General features: G+C 54.2%; 1 protein-coding gene across 19 annotated transcripts in view; it reads left to right on the top strand.

Moving 5' to 3' along the window:
* TCF3 (transcription factor 3) overlaps positions 1-21,043 on the top strand; it is a 73,805-nt gene that overhangs the window by 27,445 nt on the left and 25,317 nt on the right. For 12 of the 19 annotated variants that reach the window (XM_054805233.1, XM_054805217.1, XM_054805216.1 and 9 more), the window contains 2 exons: positions 13,760-13,833; positions 14,920-15,016. In XM_054805233.1, the coding sequence (XP_054661208.1) occupies positions 13,760-13,833; positions 14,920-15,016 (171 nt within the window). The remainder of the gene's footprint in view (positions 1-13,759; positions 13,834-14,919; positions 15,017-21,043) is intronic. The other 7 variants (XM_054805234.1, XM_054805218.1, XM_054805225.1 and 4 more) reach the window with 1 other exon arrangement.

Raw genomic sequence — 21,043 nt, 5'->3', positions numbered from 1 at the left:
AACTTGAGAGAAACCGGTTTTATCTGAATTGCTACAAATGGTGCCTGCTTTGAAATGAGGTGGGCTACAGGGGCTCTTGCCCTGGTTGGGAAACCTTCACCTCTTAGTTTTAAATAAACTTGGGCTTGTGCTTAAGTGAGGCAGTATGCTGCGTGCTTTGTAGTGGACAGGGTTCCCCCTGGGATGCCGGGGAGCAACTGAGGCTTTGGGATGCTGCTGAGAGGATGCTGCTAAGGAGGAATTGGCAGGATGGACAAAGCTATGCAAGCCCACAGTTAGCTTCCCGTGAGAGAGTTAACCTCCGTTTCCGAGGTCACCAGAGGTAGATGTGTTCTTGTCCTGATCAGAGCAGCGTGGGCAGGAGCTGGACAGCCAAACCCTCTAGTGCGATGGATCCTGGGCACCAGAGAGGTTTACAGCCTGCTTGTTTTCCTCCTGATCTGCCTGGGGTTGAGGGGGTCCAGTGGAGCAGCTGAGGCAGCTTGCATGGAGGCAGTTGTCCCCTCCAGCCTCTGACCTGCTCCCTCTGCCAGAAGCAAATGGGGTTCTCGCGTCGCCTCAAAGGCAAGAGGTGTGGAGCTGCGGTTTTGCAAACAGCTGAGCTGACGATCGCTTGCTGCCGGCTGAGGTCTTCCTCTTCCCGTCCGTCCTGGCCTGCCCCGTCTTGGGGGCTTCTGGGGCATGCTGTGCTCCAAATGGGGAACTGATTTTTGTTGGGTTTCCTGCTGTCTTACATGTTCATCAGCCCCTGGAAAGTCCGGTGAGCCCCAGAACTTGCTCAAGATAAATGCAGGGCAAGAAGGGCCCTTTCCTTCCAGAGAAGCGAGAGCTGTAATGCCTTGAACCACCTCATGACCCCAGTGCAGTGAGGAACTGTAGGGAGCTTGGTTTGCAGCCAGGAGAGCTCAGCTCTTGCCATCCCAGTGACTGTGGAGCTCCGGGTTTTTAACCTTCTTCAGACAACCAGAGCTTCTGTGCTTACAGGTTGGGCGCTGGTGCAGCTCTTTCTGTTCACAGAGGAAAAAATTCCTTTGAGCTTCTTGCTTTCTCTTAGCTACAAGTTTTAAGCAAAATATCAGAGAAACTACTTAATGGTCAATTTTACTAGACAGTTATACTGGCATTCCTGATAAGAAGTGTTACTACTTGTCTAGACAAAAGCACTAGAAAACGAAACATCACGTAGAGGAGACACGGACAAGATAATCTAATAGGTTTCTTTTTGTCTCCAGCTTGTTCCTCTGAATAGCACACAGCACCGATGTGAAGAGCATTTAAAGGGCTCGGATGCGGTGTGCGAAGCCAGGCTGGATCCTTGCGCAGGTTTGCTACGCCAGCTGCAGAGCAGGGGGAGAAAACTGACTCCCATCTTTACTGGCAACGCTGCATCACCCATCCGCAAGCTGAATGATGGGTCAGTGCATGCCCAGGGTAATGTGAAAGATGTAAATCAGGTGAAGTGTTGCTCCGTAGTGTTGTAAGAGTCAGAATAAAACCTGCTCGCAGGAGATCTTTGTGGGTCTTCCTAGGAACTGTGCGGTGAGTTTTTCTCACGGCTTTTTGTGTTGTTCAGCATGAGAGATCAGACCAAGGAGGACCAGCTCCTGCTGGCTGTTGTTAAGTGATGCTAAAGTTGCACCCAGGAAATGGTTTGAAATGTGCACGCAGGAAAAAAAAGTGTTGGTTAGTCCTAGAAAACAGAGGAGTCGTGCTACACATTGAGTGCCATCTACTGGCACCTCATCCATGGTATTGACGTGTTTACCCGGGGAGAGGGGGAGCCGTGGTGAAGGTCAGCAGCGTGGGATCTGCTGTGGCACTTACAGAGGGAGGGCTTGGTGTGCCCAGCGTGTTGATGGTAAGGATGGGCTTCCCCTCCGCTCGTTCAGAGATATCCTCGTTGTCCAAGTCAGTTGTAGTCCCACCCAGTGCAGGAGGAGCCCACAAGTAGGTATCTGCTGAGCTGGACACATCCCAGCCTGAGCCGGATGCTTCACGCCATGCCTCCATGACTGATTGAACATGGGATGCATCCGTGCTGCTGTTGGCAGAAGCCGTGCCACCCTCCATTCCTGTCCTCTCCCTTGAGCTGGCCCCACATACTTGTCCACGTACCGAACCTGACCAGGTGACAGATCCAGATTTTTCAAAAAACCGACCCACCGCCACCAGCTCCGGCCCTTAATCTCTTTGCCAGGTTTGGGCTAATGCGCTGCTTGGGGGCGGCTGTTGGGATCTGGTGTTACAGGCAAGGGGAAGCAGCGCACAAGGGGCTGGAGCAGCTTTCGGTGTCCCCTCGCCGACGTGTGATTAGAAACAGGGTTTCAGAGGCTGATTGACAGCCTAAACCCACGGTGCAACGCATCATTGATTTCTGCTGAGGTCAAGAGGCTGACTGAGACCTTGCCTGATGGCTCTACACCGTCTATCCGTAAGCCTCTGTAGACCTTAAAACAAAGCTGATGATTTTTTTTTATTTTTTTTTTTTAGGTAAGCTTTTTCTGTGACTTGTCCTTTTGGCTTTAGGGGCACAAGGGGAATTCGGGGCATGGAGTATGGTTATGCAAAGGTGTGGATTTTTCGCAGGGGAAGGGACAAGTGAAAAATCTTGAAATGTTTATTTAGAGAGGGGAAAAAAAAAAAGAGTCATGGTTCTTGGAAATGGTGCTTCTTAGGAGCAAGTAGATCAAATGCAGCCCTTTTTAATACAATTTAAATAATCAATGATATATTCAATTACAGAAATATTTGACAGAGCTCTAAATAGGTCACATCTGTCCTTAAACTGTTCTTAAGGTAAATATCTCACTATGCTGTGTCATGTTGACCAAATTCTGTAAGAACTGGTGCCTGGGAGGGAAAACTCTGGCTGTACGTGCGGTTATCCCCAGTACCTGTACCTTGTGTACTACTGGCGCTTGGTTTTGCTTTAGGGATGCCTTAGTAAGCCTGGCTTGTGTATTTTGGGTGTATTCAGCAACTGAAGTTTACAATCCTGCACTTACAGCGCTGTAACTGGGCCTGGCCCGGGGTTTGGGCAACAGAAAGGTGTTGGTAGCTTCTGTGCTGCCCACCGGCTTGCTCTCGGGGGACAGGATGGCAGCCGTGAGCCCGCTGCGTGCTCGGCGATGCTTGCCTTGAGAAGGGCAGAAAGACGAACCTTTACTGTAGCGACCGTATTCTTGAGGTTATTTGCAAACAAAAGCTGGAGCTGAGGGCTTGCCCCAGCCCCGCGGAGGGAGGCACGCAGGTGGTGGTGAGAACACTTTGTTTGGGAAAGTTTTTCTCATTGTGTCGAACAATTCTTCTTAGATGATCCTTCCTGTGGGCTGAATCATCGTCTCGGCGAACATGTTAGCTATCCTAGCCAGCCCTGCGGCCGCATCCTGTGCGGTCCGGGGCATCCTGTGCTACCAGTGGAGCCAAAGGGTGCTGGGCTGCCCAGCACCCCGCAGGATTGCAGCCCCTGTGAGTTGGGTTAGAAGAAACACTCCTGGATGTGCGTTTGCTTCGGCCGTCCCCTGCCCTTTGGGATCTGTTTTTTCCCCCTACTCCAGGGAAGTTTGCAGGGTAAGCGCTGGCTCGTTAGCAACAGAGCATAAAAGTCATTAACCACCATCCCTCTCCCCGGTAAGAGCAGACTTACAAATAAACTACCAAGGCCACTGCGAGTGTGTGTGTGTTTGGCCGTTTTCCCCACGTAATTTCCACATTATTTGGAAACAGTCTTTAATTTGTCTAATTTTTAACTGCCTCTGGCCTCCCTACCTGCTGGCTTCGGAGCGCGGTGGCGAGCTGGGAGGGCTCACGTACGCGCGGCTGGCACTGCTCTCTGGACACGGCCCGGGGAAGTCGCCAGGGAAAAAGTTTTTGTTTGATCTGAAATGTCTCTCTAGCCAAACTTTGGGTTTGGGTTGGTTTTTTCTTTTTTTTTTTTTGTCAAGTATAAGTAAAGGGGCTTTTGTCCCCTATTTTCTTACTTGCTGAATAATGGAAACCAAGTGGGAAAAGAGTTCTATTCCTCAGCAAAAGGACAGTATTCTGGTTGCATCTCTGATACTGTAATTTAAGTTTACATTGCAAATCACACAATACTTGGAAAGATGCAAATCAGAGCGGAAATAGAGGTATATGCTTCAAGAAAAGTAGTGGGGGTGTATGCGCCTATTCTGTGCATCTGCATGTATGTGCAAAATACACAATTGCCTGTGAAATACGAAAGGTCAATACGTAGCGTCTCGGGGGACCCGCAGCCGTCGTATTTTATTCCTCGCTGGCATCGGGCTGCTGTGCGCACTCAGCAAAATGAATTCTTTCTTTGGACGACAATACGTGCGCTAGTGTTAAGTGTCTGCATCTTTCATGAGTGTGCAACTTTGTGGTAAAATAAATGACCCGGAAAAAACAGAATGTGGATTTACTCTCGCTCTTCTCCCCAAAGCTTTCTGTTTAATGGAATATAACTCCTTGCTTTGTGAATAAGCCTGTATCTACTGAATTTAAATTGTTTTGTGGTAGCAAACATGTTGATGTTGTTGAATGGATGTGATGCAGAACATGAGCAAAAGTTCTCTACAGGGCTGTCTCTGCGTTTCAGTTGCGTGCAGGGCTTCTGTTCCCCCGAGCCCTCAGAGGTCCTATAGACACACGTATGGGCTTCCAGCCGGGGCTCCTGACCGGCACGAGTCTGGTGTTCAGGCCAAGGATGTAACCTTTGTAGCTCCATGGCTTTTAATATTTAGTTAATAGAATTAAACATTTTCAAGTTGCATGCCTGGAAATAGTGAGGAGCAGCGTGTTTGCAGTGGGTTGAAGGACTGCTGGGGAGGGAACGGGCCGGCACTGCTGGTGTCCAGCGCTGCGTTTGTGCTGAGATTTAGCAGCCTGGAGTTGGAGCCTGGTTCTGGTGCGTGGGTGTGTTCCCCAGCCTCCTGTCAAAAAGCAGCGTGGGGAGAGCGAAGGTGCTTTGTGGCACCCTCCTGGCAAGGGGGTCCTGCAGGGTCGGGTCTGAGCCACCTCCTCGCTCTTCTGCAGGGTTGTATTTATCATGAGCTGCTACCAGCAGCTGCGGGTGGCTCATCTCCAGGCACGGGCTCATCCGCAGGGTTTGGAGCAGCCCCTCATGCTTCTCCCAGCCTCCGTGGTCCCTGCAGCCCTGCTTTGCCATGTTATGGTGCACTGGGACACTGGGACCGCAGGGCCGTCTAGCTGGTGGCAGTGGGTTTCCCGCTGTCGCCTCGCATTGGGTCTCTGTTTCCATCCACGAGGAGGGAAGCAGAGCTGCTCCTCTGAAATACATGTTGATCCAAGGCACTAGCAAAGAAAAAGCGAATTCTCTGACACCTGTTACCAGTCTGACTCAAACCAATGTTATTCTTGGCCCATTTCCCTGTGCTTTTTTCCCTTAGACCCTTGATATCCCACGTCTTGCAGCGCGTGGTTGGGCTGTTGGGCTTGGATGGAGGCTGGGGACAAGGGACGCGGGTAGGTTCATCCCAGAGAGGCTGGGGACAAGGGACGCGGTGGGTTCATCCCACAGGCTGCTGACCTTTTGAAAGCAGCGACTGGTCGAGCCCCGTGTTGTCCTCCGTCCCCTTTTTATGCTGCTCCTTTGTGCTGTTGTTTGGTCATTGCTGTGCCTTTGTTTTTACAGCTGGGGGAAGTGTTTTGAGCTTTAAAGTTTATTTTCTTCCCGCTGGTTGTCGTCACAGGTTTGTTTTCTTTCTCCCTGTGGCATCTTGCTGGCTTTCCTTGGGGCTGGGAGGTAGGACCATCTCTGCTCTCCGTGCCTTTCTGCTGGAGGGAGCAGGCTTGTTCCCTGCGCTCGGGAGGCCCGATGGCCTCGCTGCCTTTACTCGGTCTCACTGGCTTTTTCGTAGTTTAATAAATCCTGCCCAGTTTGGCCTGTCCTCCAAGGAGAGGGTTGCCCAGCAATTCAGTGCTGGCGTGAACCATGGGGCTCTGGGTCTGGTCCTCAGCCGCGCTGCAGACACCGGTGGTGGTGGCCCTGCCACAGTACAGTTGTTGTCCCACCGCTGGCACTGTGTGCAGTTGTTTTGCAAGGCCTCGATGAGGTTTGGGCTAGTCCAGGTGATTTATTTCCTGAATTATGACTTTAAGTGGGCAAACTCTCATTTCAATTACCAAAAAGCCACCCCTCAAAACGCAGTAGGGACGTTCCTGTAGGGTCTGCAAATAACACTTGTTTCTAAAGTGAAGGGTGGTTGAATTTGCTTGTTGGGTTTTCTTTTTTTTCAAACCTTCCTCACCCCTGTGCTGGGCACTGGTTTGTACACTTATTTTTCTCTTCTGAGATATTTCTGGGATGTCACCCCAGCACCCCCGAAACCAGCCCAGGCGCTGCCTTGGAGCACGCCCTGTCCTTTGAGAGCCGCCCCTGGGCTGTGACGGTCGAGCAGAGCAGTGCCCTGACCCACAGCGGAGGCTGTGAACGCAGCTTCGCTTTGAAACACCACGCGCATCATCTCCCAGACCATCTTCCAAAAGACCAGGAGTAACTAAAGTACTTCTCTGGCTCTTTCTCCACTCTTTCTAGCTTTTTTTGGTGTTGGCTGTAGATTTACTTACTCTCTATACTCATTCCTTGTCCAAAGCCAATGGGGAACGGATTGTTTTTCCGTACTCTCTGCCTGGTACCGCTCCCATCTTTCCCCAGCCCCAAACATTTCCTAAAACGCAGCTTTGAGTGTGGACCATGCAGAAACTGCTGAACCAGAACACGGTGCAGGAGGTGCCAGAGCAGGTGCTAAGCGGAGGAATTAATGATCACCAAAGTGGCGGCATCAGCTTTTTTTAAGTCAAAAATTATCCCTGAGTGTGCGTTTGGGGAGGGGGGAGGCATCAGCGGGCGCTTCCCTGGGGACAGGGGTGTTGGGGCCTCTTGCAGGGTGGATGTGCGTGTCTTGGCTTTGAATTCTCCGTACATTCATCATCGCAAAGATAAATGGGCAGAGTCTGCCCCGTAAATCTTGTAGGGATCTGTGTTAGCGGGCTCCGAGATGTCCTGTTTATTTAACTTGTCGGCGCATTTGTACGCGTCCCCCTTTGGGGTGCCTGATCGGGGGGGTGGCATCGCTGCTGTGCACTGGCTGTCACAGTCCAGAGCATCTGCTTGTGCCGTCTGGCCCGGCCACCTCTCCTGGACGGGTTGGGAAGCGACAGCACGGAGGGGCAGGGGACAGGACCAAGCTGGGTCCTGGGGAGCTGTGAGCTTCTTGGACAGCGTGGCTCCATCCCCTTCTTGGGCCGTGGCGTGGTGGCTTTGGGTCCCTCTGGGCAGGGCTGACGCCTCGCTGTCTGCAGGGCTTGTCCTCAGGGATCATCCCTGTGCCCCTCAAATTGAGGCCTTGAGGGGGCATGTCCTGGCCCAGCGGCTGTCTCCATTCGAGCCATCCCGTCCCGTGTCCGGCCACGCTGCATCCCTCCTCCAGGACCGGCCGGGCTGTGGCTACCAGCAGCGCAGCATGGGCTGTGCGGTCAAGGCACAAAACCGCCTACTCGCAAGATCCGCCGAAATACTTTCTTTCTCCCCAGGCAGCAGAAAAGCTGAACCTTGCTGTCTTGGCCAGCCAGCTTTGGTCCAGTCTCAGATTTCGAGGAGGGGATGAAGCCCAGCTCCTCTACTGTTGGGGTGAGGGCTCCCGATCTGCCCCATGAGCAAGGGCCACCGGGGTGACATTGCCAGGAACCCTGTGCTGCCTTCCAGGTGTTCGGCGCTGCTTGCTTTCGGGGGATTTTTTTTGCCCCCCCCCCCTTTTTTTTTTAAATTTTTTTGTAAATTGTTTTGTCGTGCGCCGGGAAAAGGAAGTGAACAAATTGTATAGTCCCATCCACAATCGACGTCCTGTAAACAGCTACCGGCTGCCTTCCATTCACAGCTGTTTTTTCCTATTCGGGGGTGGACGGGGCTGGTAAATAAACAGGGGAGAGCTGGCCGCCGCTCCCAGCACCCGCTTTTGCCCTTGCAGTGGGGGGCTCTGCCTGCGCCCGGGGGCCGTTCCTGGGGGATGCCTGGGTGCCGAGACGCGTTGGTGGGTTTTTCCTTGCCGAGCGGTGGTGTGTGAGTCCCGGGAGCCAACTCTTGCCAGGAAAAACAACTTTGCTAGTTTGACTGGGACTAAAGCTAATTACTAGTCGACTAATTTTATTGATTTCAAATCCCTTTTAGCAGAGATTTTGCTGTGAGGCTGATCGCCAGAGCGATTAGGACACAAAGCCGCTTAATTTGGAAGTGTTTATCAAGCAGCCTTCTGTCACCTCTGTTTCAAATCAAATTACAGTGGCACCGGTGTCTCTATCCATGGTGGCTCGCGCCGTCCCACCTCCGACGGAGGCAGGCGGGGAGCGGGGTCCCCCGTGCTTCTCCCAGGGCGGCTTGGGGGCTAGCAGAGGTTAGGTGTGTTCCTAACATAAGCATGGTGGGCTGCTGGCTGCGGGGCTTTTATTCCCAGCTGCCACCATGTCCCTGTCTTGCTCCAGCCTGAGGGCACTGCTGTGGCCGCAGACCTGAATTTGCCGCCTGGCTTTCAAAGCGCCCCTCGCTGCGGGCACCTTGCGGTCAGTAGACCCCTGAAGATGGAAGATGCCATCTTCATGGCAGCTGTGGCTGCTCCTGAACCTTGTCCAGCCACACGAGGGGCTTGGCCTAAATATTTTTAATAGACTTTAAAAAAAAATAAAGCCTAGCCTAGTCATTTTGATGGGAATCAGATTAGGGAGGGCGCTTTGATGCTGGCAGATTGCGGAGGCAGGGGCGGCATGGGGGAGGGAAGTGCTCAGCCTGGCTCAGCCGCTGCTCGAGCAGCACAGTGTCCCCTGCTGTCACCCACGGGGCTGCCGTGACGGTCCCCTTGCTGCATCCTCCTCCTGACACCAAAAACCTTCGAGTCATTTGATCTGCTGGGCCGCAGCCTTGCAGCAGTGCGCGTTCTCCTCCAGGTATCCCTTGGTGCAGGATTTAAGAGCAAAAACTCTGGATCTTGCTGCACAGACAGTGTCCGAGAGGTCTCAGGAGCAAAATATCCTGCTCTGCGTCCCTGCATGTCCTCCGGGTCCGGAGGGACGGCTGCCTGCCTCCTGAGGTTTGCTCACAAAGGAATCATGAGGAATTGAGCTTGTTTTGAAAGACCTTGACCTGAATACAAGAGCCGTACATCGGGGAGTCCTTCTCTGGGTGGGCAGAGCAGGGGCTGGCACCGAAGCCATGCTCCTTCCCAAGCCGTGTCCCGGTGCTGTGCTCGGATTGGGAGGTTCAGAGCTACAAAAAACCTCGGGACTCACGTCTGGTTTGAGGACCAGCACGTGTGCCCAGGTAGCTTTCGGGACTCGGGTTATCGACACCAGAGCAGCATCTCTGGGTGCGGCATTTTCAGCTCCGGGGACCCTGTGGGCAGGGGCTGGCAGCCACAGACCGGGCTGAGCAGGAGGGACCGTAGGTGGCTGCTGGGATGTGGGGTTGGGGGAGAAAACCCTACACCCCCCTTAACGCCTTCATTGTACGGTTAAAGTGGTTTCATTCCTCCTGGGTGGGGAACGGCTCCCGGTGCCCCGTGATGCCGGTCGCTTGTGCGTAGCCTTTTACTATGGCTCGTTATTGGGTGAGGGGCTTTTTTTTGCTGAGACTAAATGTGCACAATTTTATTTTTACCCACACTAAGAGCTTAGGACAGTTCTTGTCTATCAGCTCTTCTTAACTGCAGCACAAAAATTGTAAGGGGAAAAAAAAAATTACTGTCTGACAGCTACATCTTATTCTATTAGTATGTTTTAATTAGAACATGAGTAAGAAATGTGTTATGAATATTCATGATCAGGGTTATTAAAATGCACAATTAATCTGTACGCTTTTTAATAACTGTATTAATGGAGAGAGGAGGTAGTTCCTATTTTTGTCTTTTCTGAATTGGAAAGTGTGCCTTAACTTGGTTAGTTGGAAAATGGGTTTATTTTAAAATAAAGTTGGCTCCCGACAGCTGCGTGCTCACGTGGGCGTCGCTAAAACTGCACACACGCCCTGCGCTGGAAAAGTGTTGTAAATGTTGCAAAGCCAAGCACTCAAAAGCAGAGATGTGCCAGAATTCAGCTTGCTTGTGCAAACGTAGTTCAGCTCCGTGCCACGTGAGTTTTGACATGATCTCGGTTGGTGACTTAGATTTATGATTTTTTTTTTTTTTTTTTTTTTTTTTTGCCCGGGACTACTGCGCGTGCAGGAAACCTGTGCCCAGGGGTGAGGCAGAGCTGGAGGGCGAGGGAGATGCCTGCAGGATCTCTGTCTCACCCCGGGGAGCCCAGCAGCACGTGAGCAACGCCCGTAGGCAGGAAACAAATCACCAGGTGCCCCAAGGTGCTTCTGACTGTCCCCTGGGCGCCTGGCCTCGCCGCCCGAGCTGCTGGGACAAGAGGGTCTGGGTGGGATACTCGGGTGCCCTTGGGTGGGCACGCGGGGCGAGCCCCAGGGACGCCAGTGTGGGGCTGCGTGAGCAGTGTCCTCCTCGCCCCAGCCTTCCCCATCTTCTGCTCCTTCCCCTTCCTCCATACGTGTCGAGCCTGGCTGCTCCGTGCCCGGCAATGCCTGTGGGAAGGACAAGCTCGAGGCACCGCTGGTGAGTGCCACGGGCTGGGGAAAGCGTGACCGTGTTTGGTGGTGGCACCGTCTTTGGGGATTTTATGGTGTGAGTGGAGCAAAACCCTGCCGGTGGGGGCTTTTCCTGAAGTGCTTTGGCCAAACTTTGGGTTTTTGCAGGGTTGGTGGAGGGCATCTGCTGCCATTTTTAGATCCTCACTCCAATACAAAGGGAGGGAAGAGCAGGTTGGCATTGAACGTAGGACAGATGCCAGAAGTCGAAAGCGGGCAGTCTGTTTTTTCCTGGCTTCATCCCAGAAATCCCAGAATCCTTAAAACACCTGCGGGCTGAATACGGGTGATACTGCCAGCACCTTTCATGCCGGTGACTGCAGCTCGAGGAAGGCAGGAGACTTTTTTTCCCAGCAGGTATCGGACAGCAGGCTGGCCCCGCAGCGGTGCACTGGCATGGGCACGTTCAGAGGCGGCTGAGCCTTTGGGGCCGCTTCCAGAGCCGTGCACCTCTTTCTTTGCTGCTCGGGTGGGAGAGCGATAACCTCGCTTCACCTTGGCAGCTGCACAACCACGTGAACACCAGCGCCTGGAGGGAAGAAAAAAAAAAAAAAAAAGGCTTTTTGGGTTTCCCTGGGGGTTGGTTTGCTGTCGCAGGATCTGGCCCCCTGCGCCGGCAGCCCGGTTGTGTGCTGCAGAGCTGATGGGAGGAGGTCAGGGCTTCCCTCACAGCTCCCACTTGCCCGGTGCGGGGAGGGTGGTGGGGGGCTGCTCGCCCCCAGCTCCGCATCTCCCCGAGAGCGGTGAGGGGAGAAGAGGGGTGCTCGGGACTCGCACGCACTCTGTGAGAGCGGCTCATCCTCCGCAGCCTGCCGTGGCGCGTGCCGTCAGAGCACCCGGTGCAGTTTTGACCCCTCTTTGGGACGTGCTGGTGTCACCACAGCGTGGAAGTAGCTTGTGCAGAGGGTTTCTCCATGTCTAGAGGACGTGTGAGCCTCTTGGCCTCAGCTTTTGTCACCCGTACCACCCGCCGTCTCCTCTTCCCTCCTTCCTCAGGGGATCCTGGCAGCGATTTTTCTCTTTTTTCAGGAATTTTGGCAAAAAATTCATCCTGGGCTTCCAGGCACCCGAACTCCCTCCAGAGTGCCCCAGCAGCCTGCCCCACTGAGCACCTCTCCCAGCACACGCTGGCCTGGGGATGCTCCTCTGCCATCGGGCGGGTTAGAGGCAGAACCGAGTGGCTCCGTCTGAGGGCAGGATGATCCGGGAACTGCACCTGCGCATCCTGCGTGGTGCAGCGGTGGGTGGGGGGATTGGGACCCCCGTGCCTCAGTTTCCCCTCTGGCTCTGGGGCTCTCGAGGCACCTCGTGAGGGCACTGGTCTCAGCCAAAGCTCGGTCGGTGCTGTGGTCCTCGTCCTTCCAGCGCAAAGGGGCAAGTTTGCCAAGGGTGTCTGAGGCTGCAGTTCCTGCTCATGTCTTCGCCCTGACCGTTGGGGAGCTTTAAAAATACCCATGAAAGCAAAATGAATAGAAGGAGCGTTTCTGCCTCCTGATCTCCGTTGGTGTTTGCAGGGTATGCAGATGAATTGCTTTAGAAAAACACATTAGCAAAGCAAAAGTTTATTCTAGGAAGTAGGAGGTGGGAGAATTGGCAGTAATTCTCCCTAGTATCCAAGGTATTATTAGAGGCTTATCCCTGCTCTGCACAGTAATCACATTGGAAATTTTTGATTAGAAAACAAAATCTAAATGAGAATTATGAATATTCATTAGGTGTAGAGATTAATATGCATAATTATGCAAATTAGACAGCAATTAAACACCAATTCTCTGGGGAAATGATTAACACAAAGGCACAGAAATAGAAGGATGTAATTTGAAAGAAGTTTCTGGTTAAATGAACAGTAAGGGGAGCGGAGGAGACAAATACACGGCGTGTTTGCCATAATAATCAGCTTTGCTAAAACAAAATCGGAGTGCGCCCTGCAACCCTGCTCCCCTCCATGTCCTTGCTCCCGCACGCACCCCCGTCCCTGCCACCATCCTGCGCCTCTGCTGTCACCAAAGCATCTCCAAAGCCGGGCCGCAGGGCAGAACGATGTCCCTGTTCTGCCCGGCCTCCTCCCAAGTCCCCAGCTTTACCCCCACGAGCCTGAGAACGGGGAGATGCCGACGGCCACTCGCTGACCCCGGTCACCCACCGGAGCAGAGGAGACGGACCAGCACGGTTGGAAATCCTGCTGCTGAGTCAAAGCTTGTCTTCCAGGAAAGATTATTTCCATGCAGTCATGGTACCAGCTTGAGTTGTGAGAGCTTTGCTGATGCGACTCCCCAGGCTTTTTTTTGTCCCAGTGGACGTTTGCCATCTCCCCTGGGTGCCTTGTGTGCTTGGTAGCCCAAGAGGCGCAGCCTGGGTGGACCTGGCAGATGATGAAAGGAGATGATTTCCTGCCACAGTCTGTGTGCAGGCATATTGCAAAACCCTCCTGTTTGGTCCCTTGCCATTTTGGGTTGGATCCCCTTTGCCAAGGATACGCTTGGGAGGGCTAAAAATGAGATGGACAGGAACATGCTCTGATCGGCCCCGTGTTGACGGCACACCTTCCTCTGTGGGACCATTAAACGACAAATGCCCGTGAATGAGCGTGACAAAGCCACAGGTAACGTTGTACCCCCAGCGATTCCCATCTGAGGCTTTCAGCTCTGAGTGCTCTTTTAGTCTGCTCGGGTGCAATGAAGAACAGAGTTTGGTCCATGGCCTAGCAGCACCATGGGCAAAACTCGGGTCCCACTGGAGTAGTGGGATGGGTGCAATGAGTTTTTAATTCCTAGTCATCTTCACTGTTGGTCTCTGGGGAGAAGAGGTTCATGGGTGCTCTTGGAATAAAGCGAGTTAAAATACTTGTTTCTCTTCTTCCCACTGTCCCACGTTTTGAAGTGTTTCCAGGCTGTGGTGGGATTTGCTTTGAAGTTTATGGAATAAACTCCCAGCTGGAGTGGGAAGGTGAGGAGGGAGAGGGGAGGATCGGTCACGCCAAGTGGAAGTGGTTTATTAATGAAAACATTGTTTTGTTTGTAGAAGGAAGAGTTAATTTTGCGAGAACACCTTTGAGGCTTTGCTGATAAAGCAAGAGTAACCTTTGTTCTTCCTGTTTTTCGGTAGGTTTGGATGAAAGACCGGGATCAGGTTCCTGGGGAACGGGAGATCAAAACAGCTCCACATTTGACCAAGGAAGGGTAAGGATGAAGCACAAACACTGAACTCCAACCAAAATAAACGGGGGCTTTACCATGGCTTCTCAGCATGGGCGTTTGTGCCCAGGTTGGGTCTAACCCAGGAACAGCTTTTCTTGCCCCATTTTGGACATTGGTTCTGTTAACCCTGCAGGGGCAACAGCAGGGAGAGGGGCCCCCGTCCCCACCTCCCCAGGCTTTGCTGCCTTGAGGTCCCTCTGGAGAAGGCTTCTCCAAAAACCTCCCCCAGACCCACACCTCGTGTGGGCTCCCCACGGCCTCTCCACTCCCTCTGCTCGGCTTTGGTGTGGGGAGAGGGGACTGCTGGCCGCGGGCTGGGAGAGGTCCCCAAATGGGGTCGGGGTTGAGGGATCTCACCTGATGGGCTGTGCCTTCAAGCAAAACTTCTGGGCGCCCAGCGTGCACGGCTTTGGGACCCCGAGGGGCTGACTGGGACTTGCCGTGAGGAGGACCGACCGTGTTGGCCGGCCAGGGCACCCTGGGTGGGGATGGAGAGCAGGCAAAGGGTTTCACAGGGAAGGAGTCAAGGCTGCAGCGACGTGTAACTGGGGCCTGAGGAAGGGAAGAGAGGAAAGACGTTAACTTAATTGGAATGGTGTTATTTTGACAGACGCTCATGTTTTAATGGGTTCGTGTGATTCGTTTTTGCAATGGCACCTTTCCCTTCCCTTAGGTCAGTGGCGGAGCGGGCGCTGTGGTGTCATTTCTCATTTTTGTAGGCCTTCTCCTCACCCCACCCAGCTCGAGGAGGGGGCTGTCTGGCTCTCACCTGGTGGGTGCCAAGCCGTTGGGCGAAGGCAGAAACTGCCTGAGAGCTGCCAGCATGGGGCAAACCCCCTGTACGTCCCTGCTTTGGTGCCATATCCCCTCCCAGTGCCGCAGCCTCGTGGCTGCACTGCCCTGCTCTCCCTTGCCGTGAGGATAAGATCATTTCTGTGCCCTTTTTATGAGGACCCTTTGACTTCAAACCTTCCTGCTATGGGGGAGACTGAGCTCTGACAGCCTCGCGTTTTGGCACTTGGCTTGGCATCCCCACGCACCCGCGGTAACCCTCCCGTGTTGTTTCAGCAGAGCTATGGCGAAGGCCCCCACTACGGCGAGCACAGGGACCTGCCGTCTCACAACAGCATCTCTTCATCGCCATTCCTGGGAGCTGGACTAGTGGGTAAGTGCCTTTCAGCTGCCTGGCATGTGCGTGGGCAAAGCAGGGGAAATCTAACGCAGAATGGCATGTGGTGGTGGGAGCTTTTGCGCTGGCCGGCATCGCGGTTCCCCACGTCAGAGCTGCTCCAGAAGGTGCTCTCAAAGCTGTGGTTAAAGGAGCTGCTGTCCAGAGGGTCTCATCGGTGCCTGATGTGCATGACAGCCGCTGTATTTCATGCATGTGATTATTTTTCCCTGCTTTACAGTAGCACCCAGAGGCAATAGCAGAGATTGATGCCTGCCGTGCTGGCACAGGATGGGCCGAGTTTGCTCTTGGGAGCTGATGATCAAGGGTGGAAAAGCACCAGGAGAGAGGGGGAGAAAAGACACAGCTCATTGCTAAGGTCTCACAACAGGCTCGTGGCTGATTTGCTTTCCAGCCTCGCAGCCCCAGGGCAGTGCAATCTCTGCAGAGAGCTGGAGGTGTTCCCCCTCGCTGCAGTGGGGTTTGGAGGGCCTCTTCTTGTGTCCTGCAGGGCTCTGCCAGCCCCCACTGGCTCCTCCATCCCCTGCTGCAACCGGGCAGCGTGAGGAGCTCGTGGGGACCAGCGAGTGCCGTGCAGCCCCGGCCCCACCTTCTGTGCCAGGGACAGTGATTGTGCGCGACCAGATGCGTGCGACAATTCACCCAGTTACCTCTCCCAGCTTGGTGGTGGGAGGAGAGATTAAGAGCAGAAAATATCCATCCTGAAGGGCTTAGAGAGCTCTAATGACATTAGGTCAGGAATTGGGGTTAGTCCTCCCAACCTCTGCCCACGCGGTGGTGGTTAAAACCCTCCAGCGATTGTGGAAGGAGCGGTGTCAGGGCAGAGCCCCGCAGCTAGTGGTGGTTGCTCGTGGTTTGAAGGGTGGGGTTAGAAGAGAGGGAGTTGTGTTTGAAACAGAAAATCCCCACGACGATAGGAGGTTCCTCCTGCGGAGCTGGTTGGAAAGAGGAGGAGAGGAGCGGGGTCGTGCTAGCAAATGAGCAGCCATGCGTTTGCTCCTCCTGGCTTGCGTCGGGGGTGAGGGACTTGCTCTCAGCTCTGCTCCCCACCTTTTGCTCCTCTTACTGTTGGGGGGGATGATGTTTCATTGTCTCTCGGGAGTCCCGCGCAGGCGTGGAAGAGCGTTTCTGAGCAACTCCCCCCCTGTCCCTCTGCAAGGGCAGTTATTCCTTCTCATTTTCTGCCCCAGGAGGATGTAAGCAAAGCAGAAGAGATGTTTCTTAATAAGATGGGGGAGCCTTGGCACAGTTCAGCAGGGTTTCTTGGGGGTGTGCGTGGGGGGGACCCATCCCAACCCATCCCAACCCATCCCACACCTGGGGCCAAGACAGCCTTGAGAGTTTCCAAGCCGAGAAGGAGCTGCCCAGGGAGGAACACAGAGGTTTCCCCTTTGATGTGTGCAGGGAAGACGCATTTGGCTTCCTCTCAAAGACAGGGCTCCCAGTCTTTGGCAAGCGCTGCGGCACTCCCCGGCAAGGCTGCGAGCCCAACCGGTCCCCAGCACGTGGAGCCGGAGGCTCTGCTGCCCCAGCGGGTGATTTCCACTGGCTGTCTCTGCAGCGGAGGGCGAGCTGCGGCCTCGTGGCTGGCAGGACGGCGGCCACGCACCGTGCCCGACGCTCGAGTGCCCACTGGGGCTGTGTCTCCCCACGCCGGCGCACGGTCTCGGCTGCTGGCCTGGGCGGTTGGGTGCAGCACCAGGAGCTCCACCACTGAAACAGGAGCTGGGGAGACCAGGAGAGAGCAGCCAGGAGGGGCAGGGGGCTCCTCACATTTCAAAGTTGCTTTTGTTCCTGAAATTGAATGCGGTTAAAGTAGAAAACATCAATTCCTGAAGCAGGTTCCAAAATACATAAGTAAGTTTTGCTTTGCCTCTGTGCTCATGTGCTGAGAAGGTTGAACTAGAGGAAGACCACGGGTGGGATTTTTCTCTTCCTCTTTACCAAGCTGCTTCTGAAAACTTTTCAAGTGGGAAAATGATAAGTGGAAGGGGAGAGAAAGGAGAGCAGAAAAAAAAATAATGCTTTTGTATACAATAGTGTAAAAGGAGTGGGAAAGTGGGAGGGAAAGGTGAGTTGTGGAGATGTGTCATTTCCGCTGCCAGTCCCCGGTTTCCAGCAAGGTCCCCCCCCCCCGGGGGCAGCGGGCTGGGCAAGCTCCTGCTAATGGGGCAGTTGAGCAGAACTGATGAATTTGAAAATGGGAGGGGATGGAAGGAGCAGATTAAGATGGACGTGTGCAGTGGTACTGGGTGGACAAAAGGTGCATGAGACTATCATCTACGCACTTCTCCAAAATCCGAATTTGTATCTCTTTCCCACTCAACCTGTTTCTTCAAGGAGGATCAGAAAAAGCTGGAAGAAACATTTCAGGAAGAACATGATCTGTGTTGGAAATGATGGGAGGCTGAGCTGAAAGGGCCCTGCAAAGAAAACGTGCTCATTGACATCCCCTGTCGGCGTGGGCTCTGAGCGCTGCTCTCTGCAGGCTGCCACTCGGTTGGGGGGGTGCTGGCCTCCTCCGGGAACCCGTGTCCTCCACCTTTTGTGTTTCTTGAGTCAGTGCAGTGTCCCAGAGGCAGCCTTCAGCCAGCCATCCTCTACCAACATGCGTAGGGGACAACGAGCACCCTTCCTGCAGCGAAGGGACGTTGTTGGCCTGGCACCACGTGTTGGAGAAAAGGAGCTAAACTGTGATTTTTTTAGCTCTATTTTCCGCATGCATCCGGCAAATGGAAAGGAGTCTCCGCTGTCAGCAGCCTTTGGTGGGCTGGGGAACTCCTGCCAGCCTGAGCTTTGAAGCAGGGGTTGCATCCTTTCGAGGGTGGATACTTCACATGTCCCTGAAGGCTGATGGTGTTTGGGGCTGTGGTGCGCAGGAGGAGGAGCAGGGGTGCCGCTGGGTGCTCCCCTTCCCCCATGAGCTGTTTCGCCACTCACAAACTGATGTGACGTGAGCAGGGGTGTGAGGAGAGAGATTTGGGAACTGCAGGGTGTAGCGGCTGTTTTGGATAAAGGAGCAGTGGCACGTGCAAGCTTGGTCATCCAAATTTCTTCCCGGCATGTCCCTGTGCTGGAGCTGACTTTGCGGAGCTGGCCAGGGAAGCTCCAGCTGCAGGTGGGTCCGGGTTGTGAGCAGCGGTGATTGCACGTGGAAGCAGCGCAGAGCATTGTTTTCAGGTATATTTAGTTAGGGAGGGGGAAAATTGAGAGCAGTGCCAGGGCATCAGACTCCACAAGAAGAGCAGAGCTGGAGGGATTTGCATGGCCCATAGAATCACAGACTGGTTTGGGTTGGAAGGGACCTTAAAGCCCATCCAGTTCCACCCCCCTGCCATGGGCAGGGACACCCTCCACTAGCCCAGGTCACCCAAAGCCCCATCCAGCCTGGCCTTGAACACTTCCCAGGAGGGAAGCAAAGCAGGTCTGAGTTTGGGGGGAGCAGGGCAGTGCCAGCACATCCCCAAAACCCCCGTGAGGCTGAATCCCTGCCTGCCTGTCCAGGCAGGTCCCTTGTACCATCACCCCTGCCCGCACCCTCATCCACCACCCAGGGCCCCCCTCCCAAGCGCGGTGTGGAGGGGGCCGCTCAGCTCCTGAGGAGGAGGAAGATGCTTCAACAGCCCACGCTGGGGGAGCACAAAGTTCTGGTGCAAAGTGCCAGACAGATGTAATCCCAGGAGGACAATCCCCTGTTGTTTCCTGCAGGCAGGCAGCAGTCCCGGCAGCGGGAGGCACCGGCGCTGGCGGCTGGAGGGACACTTGCCTGCCCGCTCATCCGTGGGCAGCCCCAGTCCAACCCACTCTCGGGATGATGGCCCTGCAGATCACAGGGTGCACGCCCAGTCCAAAACCGGTTTCAATTCACGTAGCATGCTTTGAGAGGAAAAGTCCTGATTTCTGTTCAGTTGGGCCGCACAGATGTGGTATTTGGGGCTTACGGGTGTTCTTTAGGTGCACGTACAGCATCTGGCGCAATGGGAGCTTGGCTTTGGGAGGCACCTTGAGCGCGGAGCAGGAGAGGGGCTGTGCTGACAGCAGGACCTGCGGGTGCTGCTCCCAGCGCTGGCCTTCCCCTGCCCTCAGGGCTCCCCGAGAGCTGTGGGTGATGCCGCTCACGCACTTTTTGAAGGGGACGGTGCGAGGGCAGTCTCCAGTTGGATGCTTTCCAAAGCCCAGGTTCCCTGTCGGCCACAGCTTTAGTTCCACGTGGTGATGGGGAAAACCAGAGCTGTCTGCGAGACTAACTGGGCGGGGAGCTCTGGCCTGTGTTGCACTGGATGGGATAACCTAAATTTAAAAAAAAAAAAAAAAAGTAAGTCCCTGAATGGAAGTACCGTTAGTGCTCTGAATAAAAATCACCCGAGGCTGCCAGGCGGGCATCTGTGAACCTGATGAGGAGGGTGCAGTAGCAATGCCTGTAAGCTCCATCACTCCCTCCTCCAAGTTTTCAAGCTTTGAGCCCTTGGCGCTGCTCCCCAGAGGACGGGTTACGTCCTGGCCAGGTCTGAGCATCCCAGCCTTGGATGGGGAGAGCTGACGGGACTGTCCCTGGCTGCCCGGGTTGTGCCAGGACGCAGTGCAGTGACAAACCGACTCATCCCAGAGGGTGAGGAGGGCTTTTCTGTTTGTTTTAGATCACCAATCTTCAAAATCTGCCACTCTTTTACCATTCATCTTCAGCGGGGGCAGGCAGGGAGGGATTGCTTAACCAGCGGGGAAACTGATAAGCCATAACAGATTTCTTTCTAGTAATTATTTCTAGTAATTAGCTTCTTTTCAGAGGAGTGTTTCTAATCTTGTGTGTATTGTGAGCTGTTGTGGATTGGGTTCTTCCTGGACAATGGTTTTAATCTGCCCACTGACGTTTCGGCTCCTGGTTGTTTAACTTTTTTTTTTCCTCCCCCCTTTTATCCCCGGCTGTGTTTTTCCTCCCCTTTTCCCCCAGGCCGTAACTCTAATGGAATTACTGGCACGGAGCTGGGGGGGAGGCGCGGTGGGTGGCTGTACCATGGCCGGGGTGGTGGGTGCTGGGGCTTTCGGGGCTTTCGGAGCGCAGGGATGGGGTGATGGGAGGGCACTGGTGTGAACTCCCCACCGGCTGGCAGGAACACGAGGCGCAGGGCAAAGCACCTGCCTTCCTCCCGGCAGGCGCTGGCAAAACCCGGAGGCAACGTTGAATTGCCTTTTCTTGGCTTGTACACGTCTGTGAGTGGGGCTCGTCTTGGGGAGAGAAATGGCAAACCCGCAAGTTTCCTTAAAAACACGGTTTGCTCTGGTGGAGGTGAGATGCTGCTGTGGTCCCAGGCATCGAGACCAAACCCTGCTGCTGGCGGGAACCTTGGGGAAAAAGTGGTTTTTATTCTGCCACCTTGTCTCAGAGCCCAGGAGCAAATCTGCTTTTGGGAGGAGAGAGTGCAAGTGGTGTGAGGGGTTTTTCTGCAAAAGCCCTGGGTGAAGGCAGGCCCCGAGGAGGCTTCGTCTGAGCCCAGCACAGCTGGATCCTGCAAGAGAGAACATGCCGGGGAGAGGAGAGAGGTTGGGAAATCGCTGATTAAGCAGGGTTGAAGGCAGCGTGGGCAGGCAAGGGGCAGGGGCAAGAGCTGCCGGGGGTGGAAAAGGCAGGAAGGGGATGCCAGGACTTGCAGCAAAGCAATGCCATGAAGAGCTGGAAATGCTGAATGCTCCCAGCCAGTTTCTGGATGCACCTTGCTCGAGGTGTCCCCTGCCATGCTTCACCTTGGCAGGGGTAAAGGTAACAGATAGGATTTCCACGGGAAACCCCTTTCCCATTCAAAGGATTTATTCTCAATATCTTCTGATTTTTTTTTTTTTTTTCATTTTTTTCCTCCCTAAGATCCCTTACCACCCATCTGCAGGATTTCAGGAATTCGGTCAGCAGTGAGATGGTGTTTGGGGAGATTCCTGGCATTTTCTGCCAAGACCTGCCTCCATCCCGGTCCTTGCTGTGGTCCTGGGGTTTCATCACCTTCTCTGCTTGGC

Source organism: Grus americana, chromosome 28 (assembly GCF_028858705.1).
Source record: "Grus americana isolate bGruAme1 chromosome 28, bGruAme1.mat, whole genome shotgun sequence".
Classification (NCBI taxonomy): domain Eukaryota; kingdom Metazoa; phylum Chordata; class Aves; order Gruiformes; family Gruidae; genus Grus; species Grus americana.
This window is presented reverse-complemented; position numbering and strand designations above follow the sequence as displayed.